This window comes from Notolepis coatsorum, assembly GCF_963971535.1.
Source record: "Notolepis coatsorum genome assembly, chromosome: 16".
NCBI lineage: Eukaryota > Metazoa > Chordata > Actinopteri > Aulopiformes > Paralepididae > Notolepis > Notolepis coatsorum.
Window position 1 is genome coordinate 25,561,143 of NC_140180.1, and position 21,960 is coordinate 25,583,102.

Below are 21,960 nucleotides of genomic sequence, written 5' to 3' on the forward strand. Positions count from 1 at the left end.
CAGGAGGAGGATACCAAACACAAAGAACAACCTAAACAGATAAAACTTGTAATAAATAACCTAATTGTAACAACAGTAGATTTATAATGCAATCAGTGAGCATCTTCAGTGAATCTGGCGCTATAACACCACCATCAATCCCCTGTGTGGGACAGTAACTCCTATTGTCCCTACTGTCAATGTGGGGTTGCCTCTCCCAACCTTGTGCAGGTCTGGGAGTGTAACAGACAGGTGGTGTAGAGTGTTAAGGGCCTGACCATGGCTTATCTACCTTTTACACAGGTGGAGGGCCGGGTCAGGGGGCTTAGGACCAGCATACCGTGCTTAGATAAGCCACTCGCCTTGGTTCTTTGCCCAGAAATAGTGGAGTGGCACCCCGACCGGAAGCCGACGCTGGGAGGCGAGTCGGCCCGGAAGATGGCTGAGTGGGCCAACGAGGTATATACCGCCGCGGTACAGAACCTGGCAGCAGCGACTAACATCGCTCAACTAGCTGCCTTTATGTCAAAGGTGGTGTCGGGTGGAGGGGCCCTGGGTCCAGATGACGCCAAGACCCTCGCTCAAGGTTCTGAGGTTATACTGCACCTGACGCAGCTGCAAGCTATAGCCAGGCTGGGTATTACGCTTGTGCTCCCCCAGTCCAGACCACAGGTCCTAACAGAGGCAGCGGTGTGTGGAGCACTCGCAATTTGCTGATAGAAGTAATATCATTACAGGGTCGCAGTGTGAAAGTAATTATTTTTATTCACAGAATAGTAAAGATCACACTGTGTGTATGTCAAGCCGCAGAGCAGATGATCCCCAGTATATAAAGAAGACATGACACAGCTCAATGGGGGAACGGCGTCATCTGCCCGTTGGGGGTTCCCCTAGTTCTAAACCCCCCTTTCTTTCAGGGTCCCCCCATGGGTGCAATTTCAATGCACAGTGGGAGGGACCGGGACTCCTATCGACAATTCTTAGCGGGTCAGCGGCAGTTGGCCACACGACCGCTTTGCGATTTTTACCACGTGTGGCTACGGAAGTGTCACACGTCGGTATGGATGGAGAGAATGTTGAGATTGGGGCTTGTGTTGCAATTTCAACACCCTCACTCTCCGTTTATGGGTTTGAACAATACTCTGTTATCAGCGTTACATCTATGGATCTCGGTGAATAACTATTAAAACCTGACTTTTCTCGTGATTGGCGCTGAACGGTTGGCGAGTTAACCCAACTTTTTCCATGATTGGCGCAGAATGAGTTAATGCCCTTACAGATTCTTACAGTCAAAATCTGTTGATCAACTTGACAGTTTCCATTCATTTGCATTCAGGGAACAAAATAAGTACCTGCCAACCGCCAATGGCGGGCAGATTTAAGGTTTGGCGACTAACAATGAGAGGTCTGCCCGCCACCTGGCGTGCAGTTCATATCGATACTCTTATTTAGAAAATCCTGTGCGGGTCTCATTTCCGCCCCAAGCGCAGCTCCAGTCATAATATCGATGGCTCCGGCAGTTAGCAACGTTCGGTTCATATGATACTCTTATTTGGAAAAAACCTGTGGCAACTCCACGAGTCATATCCGCCCCAGTCCGTGCTTCTGCTCGCATTAAATCCGAGCAGCGCTACACAGTGTCAACACAGAGGCTCCTATTGCCTCGGGCAGTCTGCTCTAGTCTAGTGCGGACCTCCGTGAGCTAACGTTAGCTACCTAGCTAAGGTTACTGTTTAAACAATGACCCAGTCAACTATTCTCTTTTAGTTTAATACATGAGGCATTGTCTAACGGTATCTAGCTGGCTAGCTACTGATAGCTGCTGATATCAACAAATGCTCCAGCAATAGTCGAGTGCATGATACCTCCGTTAGCGCGGTAGCCAACGTTAGCTCACGTTAGCTATATATGTCCCAGTAAACTAAATAGTTCACTGAGGCGTTGTCTTAACGTTATCTAGCCGGCTAGCAGTAGCTACAGATAGCTCCTGATATCAATGTCTTATAACATTGATTCGATGCGTATTCGAGCTGAGGGCATGCTGAATGTGATTTGACCAAAGCAGAGTATACCTAGGGTCCAGCTGCAGCGCCGGAGAATCCTGGCGGCATCTGGAGGCTACTAAGTATACACACAGACAGTGGAGCTGTTTGCAGATAGCGAGCATTTTGACTTGTTGCGTGGTGGCGATGTCTCCCAGATAATACAACTACAAGTATGATTATATAATATATATATTTTATAAAAAAAAATATATATATATATATATTTTTTTTTTATAAAACCAAAAACGATCGGTATCGGCCGATATGGCTCATAGACGATCGGTGATCGGTATCGGTGGCAAAAAACGTGATCGGGGCATCCCTATATGAGAGTATTATATAGTAATAATAACACATGGCGAGATACTAAAAAGCTATTTATAATTTTTTTTTTTTTTAAACTTAAATTTTTATTTTCATTTTTTCAACAACATACATAGACAACATTCATAGACAATACACAGTACATAAATTAAAACAAATAGACAAAAAATTAGTAAAGAAAAAGTGTGACATGGGTCCTTCGGTCCATTCTACATTTGCATTATTTATTTAAATTTTTATTCATTTCCTTGTATCCTTTTCAAACCTCTGTGATGTCGTTACTTCCCCTCCTGTATTCTTCCCATTTTCCCCATTTCCATTCAAACTTTTCTTCTTGCAGCCTCAGCAGATGTGTGATTCTCTCCATTTCCTGTATCCCCTCTACCAACTCTATCCATTGATCCTTTGTCGGCACTTCTACCTTGTACCACAGTTTAGTTAAAGCTTTCTTGGCTGCCACTATCAATATCTTAATCAAATATTTGTCTTCCCCTTGGATTCCTTCCTGTGACAGATTCCCCAAATACAACACTTGGCCTCCCTGGGGTATTTCGTATCCTATTATTTCATTTATTATCCCTCCTATCTCTTCCCAGTAGTGCCTTATCTTCTGACATCCCCAGAATATGTGTGTATGGTTCGCCCCTTCCTGTCCACACTCCTTCCAACATGTTTTCTTTGCTGGTGTGTAATTGCCCTGTATTTCTGGTGTTATAAAGTATCTAATTATATTTTTCCACCCAAACTCCCTCCATATCCTTGATCCTGTGGTTGTTTGTTGTGTCTTACATGTGTCATACCATTCCTCCTCTGTTATCTCTATTTCCAACTCTCTTTCCCACTTTTCTTTCACATACAATGTTGTATTTCCCTTACTGTCCATTATTGCCTGATATAGTGCTGATATCACCCTCCCCTTCCGTCCTTCGTATGACTTTACCATTATCTTAATTACCCCATTCTGTTCTTTGTCTCTATCTTGCTTTATTTCCTTGTTATAGTAGTCCCTAATCTGTAAATATCTAAAGTGGTCCCTATTCTCTAGTCCGTATCTTTCTTTCAATTTTTGTAGAGTCTGCATCTCCCCTCCTTCTGTCATCGTGCACATTGCTGTTATACCCCCCCGTTCCCACCTCTTGAACCCATGATCTTCTATCCCTGGTCTGAATTTGTTGTCGTGTGCTATCCATCTCAGTATCTTAGATTCTTTTTATTTATAATTTTTGGCTGGTAAAAAATCTGCCTGGCTGGTAGTTTTTCAAATCTACCAGCCAAATGGCTGGTAAGTAAAAAAGTTAATTTTGTTCCCTGTTTGCATTCACATCACTGAACTCTGCTAAGCAATGTGTTCTATATACTATACAAACACAAATAATGGGTACAATACAGTAGTGTTGTCACGATACTGGAATTTCGACTTCGATATGATACCTTGAAAAGTATCGAAAGTATCGATACCAAAAAAAATATATATATTTTTTTTAACAAATTTTGCTTTTGTTGCTGGTTGATTCTCCTCAGCTTCTCTCTGGTACTATACGAGAAGATAAATATAACACTTTTAAAACCATTTGTTTATCTTTAGATCAGACATTTAAAAATAACTAAATTATCTAATCTAAATCAAACCCCTCTTAAAAACAAATATACATTATCCCGCTTATTACATGGCTAACTTACTAACAATATACCTAATTCATTTTACATCGACAAGACGAGATCATATGCATTGCAGACGCAGTTCTGTTCTGGCTCCGCTGACATCGTCACACACACTCCGCTGTCAGTGCAGCCAGCAGGTGTGTCTGATTGGCTGCACTGATGCAGTGTGTCAGTGGGCTTGATTGCGAACAGCTGCGCACAGCGGTCATTATTGTTCGGCAGAGGTCCGTTATCGAGTAATAACGGACCTCTGACGAGCGCTATTGACCAATCACAAGCAAGCATTTCGGCGAATGTGAAAACGCCATGTAATAAGAAAAGTTATTCGGTTACTCACCATTGTTGCAGCTGACGCGCCTTGCTCCAAATTTGTAGAAACTAGACAGTAAAGCAAAGTGGCAAAACGTCCACAAAGTTCTCCTCCAAGTCCTGTGGGTATTGTCTCCTCAACTTTTCTGCAGCTGAGCTAATTTCAGTTCTGCTCAATGAATGAATCAGAGAGAGGAATCCGAATTTCCCCTCTAACTGCTTGTATGCTTCATTGCGTCGTTAATAAAGTTTTCAATCAATCAATCAAACAATGCCGTTTGTTTAGACATTCACAAGACTCGCATAACGTTACATAACGTTAGCTAGCAAGCAAGCTAGTCGACAATATCTCTGGCGTGTGGCGTCCCCTCCCTGATTGCAACGCTATCTACTAGAGAATTCGAACGTGCCCGAGAGGCGATGACATTGTTGTCACGTTTAGCTTTTTTTTTTTTTTTTTTTTTTTTTATCTTTTTCCCCCTCCATTTTCCTCCGATTTTCTCCCATCCCAACGTTAGTCGTTATGCCAATTCCCAATCCCCTTCCTGGTCGCTGCGCACTTACCCCCCACAGTCGGTCTGGGAGAGTGGAGGCTACCACGTGCTTCCTCCGACACACGTCCAGCCAATCAACCGCTTCTTTTCACCTGGCAGCGCGGATTCTCATTGAGAGGGCGTAGCGTGTGGAAGGATCACACTATCCCACTCAAGTCCTATCCGCGCTTAGCAGGCGCCCCGACCGAACTGTAGGAGTCGCTGTTTACAACGACTCGGACCCACCCCGCCAGCTTCTCCCACCCTCTAATACTGCCAATTGTATTAGTGTGAACGGCCAGCCAAGCTGGTGACAACCCCGGAGCTGTGAGCTGGATTCGAACAGGCGAATCTAGCCGCTCCGGGGTTTGGTGACGAACGCAATCTCCGTTACGCCACCTGACCGCCCTGTCACGTTTAGCTTTTAATGTGATTTGATTGGTCAATTTGGTGGGAACTTTCTGGTCCAGCCGCCCGGGGCTGAAGACGAATAGAGCTGCATGGCATCCCTAACCTAGTCCCACGCTGCGGCCGTGTTAAGGCGTAGGCCGTAGGCGCTAAGACCAACCCATTGAATTAAGCTCGAATCTTATTGGCTAATAATATGGTAACTAGGACGCTTGAAAAAGACAACCCGGCCTAGCCTCAAAGCCTCCAAATTCAATGTCAATCAAAATAATGCTACCAGCAGACTGCTGGGCTCAGTCAGTGTGGGCTGCCTCAGTGACAGTGTTAGAGAGAGTGGGTGCAGTTTCGCTCGTTCGGTTAATTTCTCCAGGAGGGAGACAATTATTATAACTCAGAGATGAAAAATGATGTTATATTTTTTTATTATTGTAAACTATAAAAAAAATTTAACTAAAATGCAATAAAAAAAAAAAAAAAATTTACTGTTTATATTTTTGGCAATCCATGAATATTCACCGCTGGTGACAACGTCACCTCAAACTTCGATGCCCCGAGGGAGTTTCAAACACGGGTCTCCCACGCCGCGTGCAACAGCACAGACCGCTATACCAAGAAGTGAACTCACTGCTTTGTAACATCTCTATGTGTCTTTTGAGGATGAGAGTGAGTTTAACCCATAGCACCGCTACTCACCCAGGAGGGACGAGTCCGCCTACAGGAGGGAGATCGAGAGGCTGCTGAGCTGGTGCAGCTGCAACAACCTGGACCTCAACGCCCAGAAAATAGTGGAGATTAGGGGTGGACGGTATAAACGGTATGAATTTGCTCTACGGTATGGATTTTGACTATACCGTGTAACCGGTAGAGCAGCTCTAAAATAGCAATGACGTCATGTAACCACAGCGCGACTATTTCACTCGCATTTGCCCCTAAAAATAGATAGAATTAGTCATAGATAATAGATATGTGCGAACTGGAAAAAGTTATTTAGGAGGCTTCGCGCAGTGGGCATGCCAGCCCCTACCGCACGCATGTAAACACGGGTCTAGTAGTCTAGTGGGACGGGACATGGGAGGACGGCGGCGTCTCCCTGAGCTAACGTTAGCTTAGCTACCGTTACAAAATGACCCAGTCAACTATTCACTTTTAGTTTAATACATGATGAGGCATTGTCTAACCGAACGGTATCTAGTCGGCCAGCTACCGATAGCTCCTGACATCAACAAACGCTCCACAAAGTCTAGTAGAGACGTGTATGCTACCTGTTAGCTCACGTTAGCGCAAGTTAGTTCACCGTTCAAAACGAAATGTCCCATTGAACTAAATAATTCACTGAGGCGTTGTATTAACGTTATATATCCGGCTAGCAGTAGCTACAGATAGCTCCTGATATCAATGTCTTATAACACTGATTCGATGCGTATTCGAGCTGAGGGCTTGCTGAGCACAGTTAAGTAACGTTATACCAATAGGGTCCAGGTGCAGCGCCGGAGAATCCTGGCCGTAGCTCTGCTCGAGGCTACTCGAGTATAGGTCCAGGTGCAGCTCCGGAGAATCCTGGCCGTAGCTGGAGGCTACTAGAGTACACACAGACAGTGGAGCTTGTTGCGTGGTGGCGATGTCTCGCAGATAATACAAGTACAAGTCTAATTATATAATATATATATTTTATAAAAATAAAAATAAAAATATATAAAATTAAATTAAAATTGTTTTTATCAAAAACGATGATACCGTGATATATACCGTTACCGTCTATGCTTCAAATTATACCGTGATATAAATTTTAGACCATACCATCCACCCCTAGTGGAGATGGTAGTGGACTTCAGGCGGAAGGCAGCCCCCCCCTCCCCGATCATTCTGGGAGGCACCCCGGTGGCCTCTGTGGAGTCCTGCCGCTTCCTCGGCATGACACTCTCCCGGAACCTGAAATGGGAGCCGAACACCATCGCTCTCAATAAAAAGGCCCGGAAGAGGATGTTCTTCCTTCGTCAGCTGAGGAAGTTTAGGCTGCCGAGGACTATGATGGTCCAGTTCTACACTGCCATCATCCAGTCCATCCTCACCCTCTCCATCATCACCTGGTTCCCTGCAGCCACGGTCAGGGACAAGGCCAAGCTGCAGCGGGTGATCCGATCAGTCTGATCAGTGTGATCGGCTGCCCCCTTCCCTCCCTCGAGTCCCTACATTCCTCCAGGGCCTTGAGGAGGGCGAGGAAAATCATGGCAGACCCCGCCCACCCGGGTCACAACCTCTTCACCATGCTCCCCCACGGCAGACGGCTACGGCTGCCCAAGACATTAAAGTCCCGCCATAGACTCAGCTTCTTCCCCTCAGCAGCTCGCCTGGTAAACGAGTCAGGTGTCCCCCTGCTCCCCCCCTCTATGGCGAGCTGCTAGGGCTGGACCTCTGGACTTGAACTATGCTACACTGTTTCCATGTCCCCTACCACTGCACTTTTTACAATCTTATTGTTGTCTCACTGTTCTGTCCTGTCTTGCACTTTACTTATAATTATTTATTATTTATTTACTGTTGTATTGTTCTAAATTGTGAAACGCATGCACTGTAATCGTCAAATCACGTTCCATTTGTACTGCAATATGGTGAATAAAGTAATCTGAATCTGAGCCCTTCGTGACTCTCCTGTGACAAAATGGCATCCAATGTAATAAAAAAAGTCAACCAACGAACTCGATTCTTGTACCGGATCTCCTCTCTGGTAAACAAGAATACCCTGAAGACTCTGGCAGGAGCACTCATTCAGGGGTACTATGACTATGCTTGCACCTCATGGTACCAAAGCACCTCAAAGGCGCTAAAAACAAAATTACAAACATCTCAAAACAAACTGGTCAGACTACTGCTTGACCTTACTCCTAGAACCCACCTCACCCCTGCCCACTTTGACAACCTAGGATGGCTTAGAGTAGATGACAGAGTACAGCAACTTGCAATGGGCCTGGTCTACAAGATACACTACACGACCAAGGTACCCATGTACATGGCAAAATACTTCCCAAAGGTCAGTGAATACCACGATCACAACACCAGAGGGAGCTCCACAAATCATGTTAAACCCAGATTCGGCTCAAATAAGGGACTAAACACGTTTCGCAATTATGCCACATCAATGTGGAACGCCCTACCCAAAGCTGTAAAGTAATGTGGATCACTACCCACTTTCAAAACCTCTCTCAAGAGACACCTACGGGAGACTGCAATTCAACACTGGCCCCTGTAAATATCCTAACCCAACCCCCTCCAATGTACAGTCATTTACCTAGTATGGTTTGGTCAATAGTCCAATGTACAATTTTGTTTGTTTGTACAGAGTCTCCCCCCCCTCAATGTACAGTTTTGCTTGTTTATACAGTGTGCCCCCCCCCCCCCCCCCAACCACCTCCAATGTAAATTACCCAGTATGGTTGTCAATATCCCAGTGTACCCAACCCCCCCCCACCCAACCTCCTCCAATGTACAGTTTCTACGTCAAATGTATATACTCCCTTTTCTTGACTCCTTCTGTATCACAAACAGTACTGTATTTGCAAATCTGGTATGTCATAAATGTATAGATGTAGCAGTACTGACTATCTGTATGTCGTGTATGTCATATATGTCCTGAATCGATGAATTGAAAATGGGGGACCCTGGTGGAAACAAGACGAAAGTCTTTCTCTGGTCTGCATCCCCTTAACAATTGTGTGTATTGAGCTGTACTGTATTGTACCCATTCTGCAATCTGTTAATAAAGTTTTCAATCAATCAATCAATCAAGACTGTGATTCACGACACCATCCGTTACTGTATATTTGCATATTGTGTATGTCACAAATAAATGTAACAGTACTGTATATCTGTATGTCATAAAATGTCATGATATATCTGTATGTTGTGTATGTCATAAATGTCATTATGAATTGAAAATGGGAGACCCTGATGTAAACAAGACGAAAGTCTTTCTTTGGTCTGCATCCCCTTAACGATTGTGTGTATTGAGCCGTACTGTATTGTACCCGTTCTACAATCTGTTAATAACGTTTTCAATCAATCAATCAAAACCAGATTGAAGCATTTAAAATTGTAAATGTTCAACATTTTCGCCGGACCACACCCCAAATATGGTTAGCCTACTCATATTATGATGTAACACTGATATCATATAGTTTTGTTTTCTCATCCATGTGTACTTTTCCACCCATTGTCCTCCTCCAGTCCCCCTCCGAGTCCCAGTGTTTCTTTGGAATCGTGCCGGCGGTCACCCCCCGTTTAGTCGCGCACGACGCATACAAAGCACCGCACGCAAGCAGCACACCATTAATTGTCCTTTCTTGTCGCTTCCTCCTGACCAATTTATCACTTTTTCATCCCGCGCCCCTCTCCCCCGCCCTTGGGGGCCAGGCATAGCGTGACGTAGCCTATGAGAGATAGATTCCTCCGCTGCCCACGCCTACGGCCGTGTGCCGTGTGGGCGAAGTCATCATCACAAGTATTTAAACCGATTCCCGGGAACCCTGTCCGTCACTCACCTCACCGCCGCACCGTCACTCGCACAGACTCGGTCACCACCAGAGCTGAACTCCAGCAGAGATAGCAACAGGCAGGCACTTCCTCGCTGCTCAGGCTAACTCGCTTTCGGCTTTGGTTCGAGATGGAGTCTCGCTACACTGCGAGGAGCGCTCGGAGCTCCAGTGGACACAATTTCAAGAGTAAGTTTTTACATGTATGCCACTGCTGTTTGATGATGATGATGATGATGATGATAATAATAATAATAATAATAATAATAATAATAATAATAATAATAATAATAATAATAATAATAATAATAATAATAATAATAATAATAATAATAATAATAATAATAATAATAATACTTTATTAGTAGTAGTATTGATTTATTAGTAGTAGTATTATTGTTGTTATTATTAGTAGAAGTAGTAGCATTATTATTATCAATGCTATTATTTGTTTATAATTACTTTTTTGCAATTACATGCTGCAAGTTATTTCTCTTACAATTGCACACATGCATTGCACAAAGATTTAAAATCATATGGTCATGATGTTGTAAATCAAAATGCATTTTGTAATGGTTGCCATTTATTGCCAAATGTTTTTATGCAGCCCATTGTGCACTTTAAGTTGCTTTACTGTGTCATTTAGGGTATTGCTTAAGTAACATCAGATTACAATTTAACCCTCACCTCTTTCAATTATACTGAATGAATGAATGAATGAAAACTTTATTTAACAGATTGCAGAATGGGTACAATACAGTACGGCTCAATACATACAAGGATGCAGACCTGAGAAAGACGTTTGTCTTGTTTCCATCAGGGTCCCCCATTTTCAATTCATATACTGGTTACTAGTTTATTATTACTTTGTATATTACGCATGGAAGTAAATAGCCATAGATTTTACGTTATCCCCAAGGACCCGCGGAAATCTCTTGCACAGTCTGAAAGCACATTTGGGGTAAATGCATATTATTTTACACTAGTTAGAGGTTCCGGACAACTGTCTTTTTTCACTGAAAACGCGCGTAAAAGCCCAACTCAAAATCTGTTTCGGTGTGCGCGCAAGCCGGTCTAGTAAAAGGTCAGGAGGTGAGCCGTTGGAAAATGTTGCGCCTCCGGATGAATGGGAAGTCCATTATTAATTCATGCATGTACTTTTCCCATGAGGCCGCTTTTGTGTGTTGTTATTTGTTACTTGCCAAAATTGCTGCTGGATTATTGATGAGGGATGAAACTGATCCAGGTTCGATTACCGGGGTTTTACCGTGCCCTTACATCGCAAACCTATTGAGGACTCATTAGCCTTTAAGTCAATCCGGTTTTCCAGCAATGTCATACGGAGCTTTACTTTATTTTAAGCTGCTTGGAGTTTTGGTTTTCTTGCAATTCTATTCTTTTATTCTTTGCTATACATCCTCCACAGTTATGTAAGATTTATCTGATGGTCACCCCCCCCCCCCCCCCCCCCCCTGTAAATTGACCAGGCACAGATGAATGGATGATTAAAGATGAATAATGTGTTCTGATGTATTATACATGTTTGCCCCTGGCTCAAGTGACAATGAACAAGTCACACTTGAGATCATGGCAATGCTGTCAGGAGCTATATGTGCGTCACTGCAGCCTTCATTGACAAGTTTCTGCACCACTACACACACAACAACCCCAACCTGACGGCTGAGAGCAATAGCTCTCTCTCTCTCTCTCTCTCTCTCTCTCTCTCTCTCTCTCTCTCTCTCTGTCATTATTTCTCTTGCTCTCTGTATCACACACACACACCACACACACACAGATACCTTTGCACGAAATATGGCAAAATGTCATTACAGACGGTGTCTCAGTATGTCTAATGTGTGTTTTTTTTTATCAATGGAAGAGTAATCACATTACTGTAAAATAACCACTATCTCCCTCTCTCTCTCTCTCTCTCTCTCTCTCTCTCTCTCTCTCTCTCTCCCCCTCCAGGCGGATTGTCCCTGTGGCTGGTGTTGTGGCTGGTTGTGGTGAAGCCGAGTGGTGCTGGGGCATGCCCCAGGCTATGTATCTGCTACCCTACGCCCATGACGGTGAGCTGCCAGGCGCAGAACTTCACCGCGGTGCCGGCCGGCGTGCCGTACGACTCCCAGCGCGTGTTTCTGCAGAACAACCGCATCACAGAGCTCCGGGCCGACTCCTTTGGCTTTGAGACACAGGTAGGGGTTTGTGTGTGCGCGTGTGTGTGTGTGTGTGTGTGTGTGTGTGTGTGTGTGTGTGTGTGTGTGTGTGTGTGTGTGTGTGTGTGTGTGTGTGTGTGTGTGTGTGTGTGTGTGTGTGTGTGTGTGTGTGTGTGTGTGTGTGTGTGTGTGTGTGTGTGTGTGTGTGTGTGTGTGTGTGTGTGTGTGTAAGTGGTTGCCCGGGTTTTGTATTTGGTATTGTCCATTTTCAATACCATATTAGCCATAGGATTTTGTTGATTAATTGATTAGTTGATTTAATCAACAAACCTGTAGAATTACGTTTCGCACACCATGGTTACCACTAATCAGCTACGACAACAAACTTGCTCGAGTGCGACCAAAAACAGCCGCACTAATCAACAAAGAAGCCAGCTGCCCTAAAAAAAGAATTCCATCTTCCCTTACCCCCGCCCCCCCCCCTCTCCCCCATGCAGGTCCTGTGGCTATACGGTAACAACATCACATGGGTGGAGGCGGGGGCCTTCAGTAACCTCCGGGTCCTGGAGGAACTGGACCTGGGAGACAATCCGTCCCTGCGGCAGCTGGAGGGAGGGGCCTTCAGGGGCCTGGAGAAGCTGCAGAGCCTGCACATGCACCGGTGCAAGCTGGCCGCGCTCCCCCACGACCTCTTCCACAAGCTGTACAGCCTGCAGTTCCTGTACCTGCAGGTAAGAACCGCTGGCAGAATCACATTATATGCTTGTATATTAAAGGTGCTGTAAGTGGTATTTTATTTTTGTTAAAATAATAGCTCTACATTCCGACAGCCGTCATTGATATTGAGTGTTTGGTCAGTAACATGGGTCTCTCAGTCCCTCCGCTCTGCAGTAAACACAAAATACATTTTATTTGTATCCCGTTCCCACTTTGTCCAATCTGGAGAGAGAACTCCACACTGCAAAAATGGCCTGACAAAAAAAAAAAAAAAAAATGAAACAAGTAAAATAATCTAAGCTAATTTGGCTTGGCAAGATTTCTTGAAATAAGTCAAAAGAAATATCTAGGGTTCTCTCTCCTGATTGGATAAAGTGTTTACTGCAGAATGGAGGGACTGGGAGACCCATGTTACTGGCCAAACACTCTATATCCGCGATGGCTGTCAGAATGTAGAGCTATGTAACATTTATTTTAACAAAAAAATACCACATACAGCACCTTTAAATATACACACTTCTCTTTTTGGGCGTTTAGAGTGTAATCACTTATCAGCTTAATTACGCTTAATTCAGCAGAATAGCCTCCACTTTACATAACTGGATAGAGGGGAAACCTACACTTAACACACACACACTTTTAAATAGTACTAAATGTTAGTACATGTTTACTCTGTACAGGAGAATCAGCTCCACTTCCTGCAGGACGACCTGTTCTCGGACCTGGTCAACCTCACCCACCTCTTCCTGCATGGCAACCGCATCCGCGCGCTGTCTGAGAACGTGTTTCCGAGGCCTCGTCAACCTCGACCGCCTCCTCCTCCACGACAACCGCATCAGGCAGGTCAACCGGCGTGCCTTCCGTGACCTGGGCCGCATGACCATCCTCTACCTGTTCAACAACTCCCTGGCCGAGTTGCCGGGCCAGGCCATGAGGATGCCCAGGGCATCCAGTTCCTCCGCCTCAATGGCAACCCGTGGTCCTGCGGCTGCGAGGCCCGCCCCCTCTGGGAGTGGTTCCGCGAGGCCCGCCTCTCCTCCTCCGAGCTGATGTGCACTTCTCCCTCCCCGCGTCACGGCCAGGACCTCCGCTTCCTCCGGGAGATGGACTTCGCCCTCTGCCGGTCCCCGACCCGGGCACCGTGGCCGGGTCCACCACCACCACCTTCAGCACCAAGACCCGCTGGTGGTTCTCCAAGAACAAGCCGGCGGCGTCCTCCAAGTCCATGTACCAGAAGAGCACGGAGACGGTCAAGGCCGGCAAGCCCCACCACCTGCCCAACAACCCCGTCTCCACCTCCTTCTCTTCCAAGTACGAGCTGTCAGAGGACGAGGTAGCCCTGCCCAAGCTGGACGTGGAAGAGTACTGGAGCAACTATGGCAACGAGGACGCCTCCATTCGCTGCTTCGAGCTAGAGTGCCCCCAGGCTACGGACAACCCGGCCTATCCTAATTCCTCCCCCTCCCCCGTCAACCCGACGTCTCTCCTCTACCTCCTCTCTCTCTCCATACTCACCTTATCCCTCCAGCTGCATGTTGCTGAACTTCTCTCTCTTCTCCACACCTCGTTCTTTCTCCTCTAGTTTCTCCCCCTGCTCTTTCCTTTCTCTAAAAAAAAAAAACAGCAACACCTGGATCTTGATCGCTTCCAGTTCCACCCTTAAGGTGTCAAGAGGGGACACGCACAGGGTAGTAAGGGAGCCGTTCAAAAGGATACGGTTTGTGATGCAGTACAGGACAGGGTTTTGAGAGAGAAAAAAGAAAAGGGAAAAAAATCACAAAAGACAGTGAACTTGGAAAATCGGTACACTCGTGCCAAGCTGGCGAGGTCCCTAATCTCTCTGCATACTAGCCACACACACTCAGACACACTCTCTCTCTCTCTCTCTCTCTCTCTCTCTCTCTCTCTCTCTCTCTCTCTCTCTCTCTCTCTCTCTCTCTCTCTCTCTCTCTCTCTCTCTCTCTCTCTCTCTCTCTCTCTCTCTCTCTCTCTCTCTCTCATGGTTACATAGAGAAACAGTTGTGTTAATTGAGAAAATGGGTGGCAGCACCAGAATTACACTGAGGATTGAGACCGATGAGTAAATCAGTATATCTTCAGGAAAAAAGGGATCTTAGAAGGAGATGACTACAAGAGAAAAGGGGGCATGAGATGTGATGAGGGGTCAGACTCATACTCTATGACCCCTCTCGTGTTGGTCTAGAGAGAGAGAGATTAAGGATGTCGAGGCTGCAGCCAGGCCAGGTTAGGCCCAGAGTGTAGAGCCATATGGAATCCGCGATCACGGAATCGCGGACTGAATCGCGGAATTGAGCAATAAAAATGGAATCAACTATAAAAAAAAAATTAATTAAATTTTTTTTTTTTTTTTTTTTTTTTTACTTTTTTTTTTTTTTTATGTTGTGGGACTTGTACAGCACTTTGTTCAACTTTGTCAGTGCTGTAAAGTTTAAACCTTTTTAAATCTTAGACAAACAAAACACTTTGCTTTCATGAAATATTGTAAGCAGTCATTTGAGGCTTTATAAAAGCAGCACAATGAACACAAATCTGTCAGTGCAGAGTCCGACCTCATCTTAAATAACAAACGGCATTGCTTGTTGTAGTTAACAAAGAGAGGCAGAGTTGATTTTGCTAAAATATATATACCTTTTTATTTTTATTTTTTTTAATAATCGAATTTTATTTTCATATTCGAATGAAATAAATGAATGAAGCTTCGAAGTATTTAAGACTGTTATATCTTATTAAATTGTGGACATTTATTCATTCCCACTTATTAGACACTATTTCTGATGGTAAAATGAGCGTACAAAGCAAAATACAGAATTCAGAAATATTAAAACGGAAAAAAACGGAATTAGGAAAAAAATAAAATGGAATTTGGAAAAAAATAAAACGGATTTCATATGGCTCTACCAGAGTGACTCTTAACCCCCCCCCCCCCCCTCTCTCTCTCCACTTCAGACTCAGTATCTTCTTTTGTTTGAACATACGAGCGAAACCAGTCCTGGTGCCGACAACGGCAACACATTTGTACATATCAAACAGCACCACTGTACATAGTGAGCCTACACACTGCGCCAGTAGCTAGGTAGGCTATGCAGTACTGCTGCTGTGGAGGTCAGTGCTCAGAGCATGTGGTATTTTCTATTTTTCTATTTTTTGTCAGTGATTGTTTCCATGTGAGACAGCAGCCTGTTTATTAGGGTCTGTAAGGATAGACGAGATACCTCTTATCCTAGATGGAAAATACACAATTTAAAATGCTGTGAATTCCCACCCCACCCTCAAAATGTATTTCTCCCTTGTTTTTTACATGAATACATAAATCCCTCTTATCCAGCATTCATGTAGTCTATAGATATCTAAATTAAACACTCTCATACTTACTCACTCAACATACTCAATCTTGCTAAAGGCTCTGTTTTGGATTTGGCCCATCCCCTGAGAGTTGTAGGTGAGTGCGTGTGAGAGAGAGAGAGAGAGAGAGAGAGAGAGAGAGAGAGAGAGAGAGAGAGAGTGTGTGCATGGGGGGCTGATGATATGCAGAAAGCACAAAGTCTTCACTGCATATAGGGTAATACCTCACTGTAGTCCGATGAAGATCAGTTTCATATAGCCTTTCATTCCATTGAGTGCTTGTTGTCTTGCATCTGCACATCTGTCTGTGTATGATATATGACACAACCTACACACAGAACCAGACTTATAGAGTACTGGGGGGAGAATTCCATAGCCTATTTGTCTGAAGCATCAGGTCTCAGTCTAACCAGCTCCCAGTATGCATTGCTGGTAGGCTACACGATGCTGAGACCTACTGGGGGCTTGACAGTGGGTCAGGAGGTAGAGCGGTCGTCTGGTAATCTGAAGGTTCCCAGTTCGATTCCCGCTCCTCCCGGCAGCATGTCGAAGTGTCCTTGAGCAAGACACTTAACCCCCTAACTGCTCCCGATGAGGAGGCTGGCACCTTGCATGGTTGCCTCCACTGTCAGTGAGTGAATGGGTGAATGTGAGGCATAAATTGTAAAGCGCTTTGGATAAAAGTGCTATATAAATGCAGTCCATTTACCATTCGCCTTCTTGATCAAAAGTGTGACCCAGTCTCTCCTCTTAGTTCAGTTAATTCCCCTGGTGTTGAATGGAGAGTTGACATTGTGCTTGATGTGCTCAGAGGTCCATGACACTAGAGCCCAGGAAACCATTTCAAAACCCATTTTATATTTGAAAGAAATACATGGAAGCAATGTCAGGGGGGGAAATCAATTTTCAAGCCGGGCAAGAAACTGACTTTGATACTAACGTTAGCCACAGTGAATTCATACATTCACCAGACACATTCATTATTATATCAGCCAAAATAAAATAAGATTTACCAGCACTTATACAAATGTGCCTGGAGTTACATTATTTTGAGATACATGGTTGTTTATCCAAAAGCAGCTACATGTGCCTGTGTTTTCTGTTGTCAAAGTAATTTGTCTATCAGCTGTCATGCATCAGGCGTCTCTCTCACACTCTCAAGCTAAACACTTTGTTACGAAAGCGCTGTGAGGCGATTCACACACCATCCATCTGCTTGTCACCATGTGAAAATGTAAAAGAAATGTCAGACTATAGCAGGTCCATTCGCCAGTAGCAATCTGTTCGACTCAATCCGGTAACAGGAGATTCTGTGTTATCTGGCTTATTAATTGGTGAGGTCATCTGTTCCCTGTGAATTCTGTGTCACTGTGTTCTTGCCACACATCCCCATCACCTGTGCGCCACCTTCCCTCTCCAGCCCTGAACCTAGACTGTGAGGTTGTCTTCATAGAGCAGGAGTGAAGATGACACTGTTCTATCCTTTTATTAACAATGGAAAACTGTGAATAAATATTTTCTTGGTTTTATAAAAAAAAATTGAGTTTCTTTGTTGCTTCATTGTTTCCCTTTGTTCATAAGGCACAGAAACAGAAAGAACAGTGGAGGCAAAAGTTAGAAGGAAAGTGTAATCTACTACAATCTCAGGGAGCGTCAACAAACTACACTCTGCAACACTCTCCCAGGGAGCGTCACCCAATTCACAGTCCATAATGACAATTTCAGCTAGACAAGAAAATAGCATGGCAAGCAGATGCCACATATCTCTCTTTCTCTATCTCTCACGTCCATCATTAACCACCATGAACCAATGAGGAACATTATGTTCTTTATTTACCACCATGAACCAATGAGGAACAATATGTTAAACTGTTTATTAACCACCATGAACCAATGAGGAACAATATGTTCTTTATGAACCATCATGAACCAATGAGGAACAATATGCTCTTTATTAACCACCATGAACCAATGAATAACAATATGTTCTTTATTTACCACCATGAACTAATGAGGAACAATATATGAAACAGTTTATTAACCATCATGAACCAATGAGGAACAATATATTAAACTGTTTATTAACACATCATGAACCAATGAGGAACAATATATGAAACTGTTTATTAACCATCATGAACCAATGAGGAACAATAAGATCTTTATTAACCACCATGAACCAATGAAAAATTATGTTCTTTATTTACCATCACGAACCAATGAGGAACAATATATGAAAATGTTTATTAACCATCATGAACCAATGAGGAACAATATGAAACTGTTTATTAACCTCCATGAACCAATGAGGAACAATATGTTAAACTGTTTATTAACCACCATGAACCAATGAGGAACAATATGTTAAACTGTTTATTAACCATCATGAACCAATGAGGAACAATATGTAGCTTATTGTTATTTTTAAACCTGCACCCTATTCTTCCATCAGTGGGGTCTAAATGAATAATAGGGACAACATGTTTAATAATTGGTCCAGTATTGAGAAACTTTAGCCGGCAGCCACAAAACAAGCTGCAATGTAATCACATGGGGCATTCATGCACATCAAATGATGTGCTCAGGTTGTCATATGTGTCTGACAATATTATGTAAAGGATGCCTATACAGAGACCTTTGTGTTCACGCTTCTTCCGGTCTCTGTTGATCCATTCCATTATTTGCAGCCAGGGGTTTACAAAAGAAGTCGCAAAGGGGAAATAAATCTATTTAGATATTTTATAATCATTCTTGACCAGGGGCGTCATGCAAGGCAAAATTATGGGGGCCACAATTAGAGCGAGGGACATGGGAACTTGGGTTCTTCCCTGAAAATAATTCCATGTGTGATTACATTGCAGCCTGTTTTATGGCTGCCAACTAAAGCGACCTCTCTCAATACTGGACCAATTACAAAAATTTTCCCTATTATTCATTTAGACCCCAAATGATGAAAAGATTGAGTTCAGGTTTTAAAATACCCCTTTAACCATCATGAACCAATGAGAAACAACATGTTGCTTACAGTAGCCTAACTGACCATGGTACTACGGCTATGTGTGCACTCTAAAGTAAAGTGTGTGTGTTTGTGTGTGTGTGTGTGTGTGTGTGTGTGTGTGTGTGTGTGTGTGTGTGTGTGTGTGTGTGTGTGTGTGTGTGTGTGTGTGTGTGTGTGTAGGTGTAGGTGTGTGTGTGTAGGTGTGTGTGTGTGTGTGTGTGTGCGTGCGTGTGTGTGTGTGTGTGTGTGTGTGTGTGTGTAAGTGTAGGTGTGTGTGTGTAGGTGTGTGTGTGTGCGTGCGTGCGTGTTTGGAAATGTTCTGACTAATTAGGGGCAAAGTTGCCATAAGTGTCAATAGTCTCAACTGAACTAACATGTCCCACTAATGGACAGAAGTGGGAATGTATCGGGGGGGGGGGGGGGGGGGCTCATGATTCAGAGGAGGTACATGTGGCCAGGGTGAAAATGTGACGATTTGTCCCCGGAAGCAACACACCCCCTCACCAGATCCACTGTCATTATGACAATGATGATGCACATTCAGCCACAAGCATGCGCATGTGCACGAAAGCACGTACAACTGCACATACACACATGCACTTGCACAAATACACACAAAAACAAACACATTTTTGCACATGCAGACATACACACACACACACTTCTCTCCTCCTTCTGAAAACACCTCACTCCTACGTTCTAGGCTCACACCACATAGGTCACCACATGCTTTCTTGTGCCTCCTGGGTCTCCCTCTCTCTCTCTCTCTTTCAGAACTTCTAAAAAAAACAGGAAGTTATAGTAAGTATAGGCATATAGAAGAAATAGGCATTGGGGTCCAAAATTCTGAACTTACCCGTTGAAGAGACTCAGGTCCCAAGGTGACATGCATTAGGATGTTGGTTTCTGAAAAGCTGTGTTGTAGGCAGTGTTGTGCTAGTTACTGAAAAATAGTAACTCAGTTACTTTACTAGTTACTTCATTTCAAAGTAACTTCGTTACTGTACTAGTTACTTACACCCAAAAGTAATGAGTTACTGTGAAAAGTAACTATTTAGTTATTTAAAAAAAAAATAAAAAAAAAAATTGCTCAAGTCCCATGCCCCATATACTCAAAATCGGTTGATCAACTTGACAGTTTCCATTCACATCACCGAACTCTGCTAAGCAATGTGGTCTAGAGCGTTTCATTATATATTCCCTCCCCGCTGTATGTATATTTCTCTCCCACCCACCCACCCCCTCCTAATGTACAGTCCCCTCCCCATCATATGTATATACTCTGTCAGGATCTAGGGGTAACAGTACTGTATATTTGAATACCGCTTATGTCACAAATGTATCAGTACTAAATACCTATATGTCCCTATGCCATAAATGTCATGTATGTTGTGTATGTCATAAATGTCTATATGAATTGAAAATGGGGGACCCTGATGGAAACAAGACAAACGTCTTTCTCAGGTCTGCATCCCCTTAACAATTGTATGTATTGAGCCGTACTGTATTGTACCCATTCTGCAATCTGTTAAATAAAGTTTTCATTCATTCATTCATTCATCCATTCATTAATTCATTCATAACCATCTTGCAGCGTTGTTATCAAAGCATTGCAACGTTAGAATAGTTAGGATATCAATTGTGCATGAAAGGACTATATTTATATTGTTTGATTAGTATTATGAGATTCCCTGGCAGATTTCGTACAGTCAAAATCCGTTGATCTTGAGTTTCAGTGAACACATTGCACTCACCGTCACCAGTCTGCGGTGGTCGAGATGTAACGTTAGTCCAGTTGACTCCAGCAGCCCTTCAAACATGTTCTTTATCTCGTTTCCATGTTGTATATTAATTATCTCTCCAAGTAGTTGCTAAATGGTTTGTTAGTTCGTTATTATTACTGCGTTCTTATTATGTAGATTCATAGCGAGCGTCCTCTTGTTGTTTACTGTAGAGAGCGCCTATTTCTTTCAGAACGTCAGTGGCCAATCAGAAGTGCGAAACCAGAATGAGGCTACGGAAAGAAATAATAATAATAATAATACTTCGTTTTATATAGCGCCTTTCAGTCTACAGTAAACAAAACAAACGCAGGCGAAATAAGGACGCTCGCTATGAATCTACATAAAAAGAACGCAGTAACGAACTAACAAACCATTCAGTAACGTAAGTAGCGTTACTGAATTTCAAAAGTAATGCGTTAGAGTACTAGTTGCGGCAAAAAGTAACTTCGTTTCTGTAACGCGTTACTTTGTAACGCGTTAGTCCCAACACTGGTTGTAGGTCAGAGAGCATAAATATGCATTAAAGTGGTAATTTGAAAGATCCTAATTTGTCTGATTTGGTGACATCAACAGGTGATAAGTGATTATTGCTATCCATCTTGAAAATGCATGATAACTACTGAGTCCTCTATTCATTCATGCATGCTAACTAGGGGAGACTGGGGTAAATTGAGCATGGGGGTAAGTTGAGCCACCCCTTGTTTCTAGGAAACCGTGACCAGATATGTGACCAGAAATGTAGGAGGAAGGCGCCATTTCATAGAGTCTGTGAAGGTAAGAGCCACATGGCTAAAGTGGTTACTAAACATGTATGTCCAAAAAACAGTTTTCACTCATGAAAGTTAATTTAGTCTATCATCAGTTTCATGAGGATTGTGTTTAGACCAACATAGATCATTTAACATTTGTTTTATACCTCAGTTGGGGTATCTAGAAGCTGCAACATGAGGTAGTAAACCTAGCATGAAAGTGCACCATTTTAGCTGTTGGGGTGTGGTAGATTCTGGGACATAGATCATCATCATGATAGGATTTCAAATCAAACTAATATGTAGAAACAATTGGCCCTTAACTATAGTTCATATTGTGTCACCAAGACCTTGTGGTCACTCCAGGAGGGCATTTGCATATAGTGGCAGCTGGGGTAATACTTACT

The 21,960-nt window shown here is 43.5% G+C and overlaps 1 protein-coding gene across 1 annotated transcript in view; it reads left to right on the plus strand.

The window, feature by feature from the left end:
- Positions 1 to 417: 417 nt before the first annotated feature.
- LOC311242934 (reticulon-4 receptor-like 2) overlaps positions 418 to 21,960 on the plus strand; it is a gene marked incomplete at both ends in the record, with an annotated part of 44,973 nt that continues 23,430 nt past the window's right edge. The window contains 7 exon segments of the mRNA XM_084331998.1: positions 418 to 565; positions 11,755 to 11,981; positions 12,440 to 12,673; positions 13,340 to 13,444; positions 13,446 to 13,593; positions 13,596 to 13,778; positions 13,781 to 14,138. Coding sequence (XP_084188124.1) covers positions 418 to 565; positions 11,755 to 11,981; positions 12,440 to 12,673; positions 13,340 to 13,444; positions 13,446 to 13,593; positions 13,596 to 13,778; positions 13,781 to 14,138 — 1,403 coding nt within the window.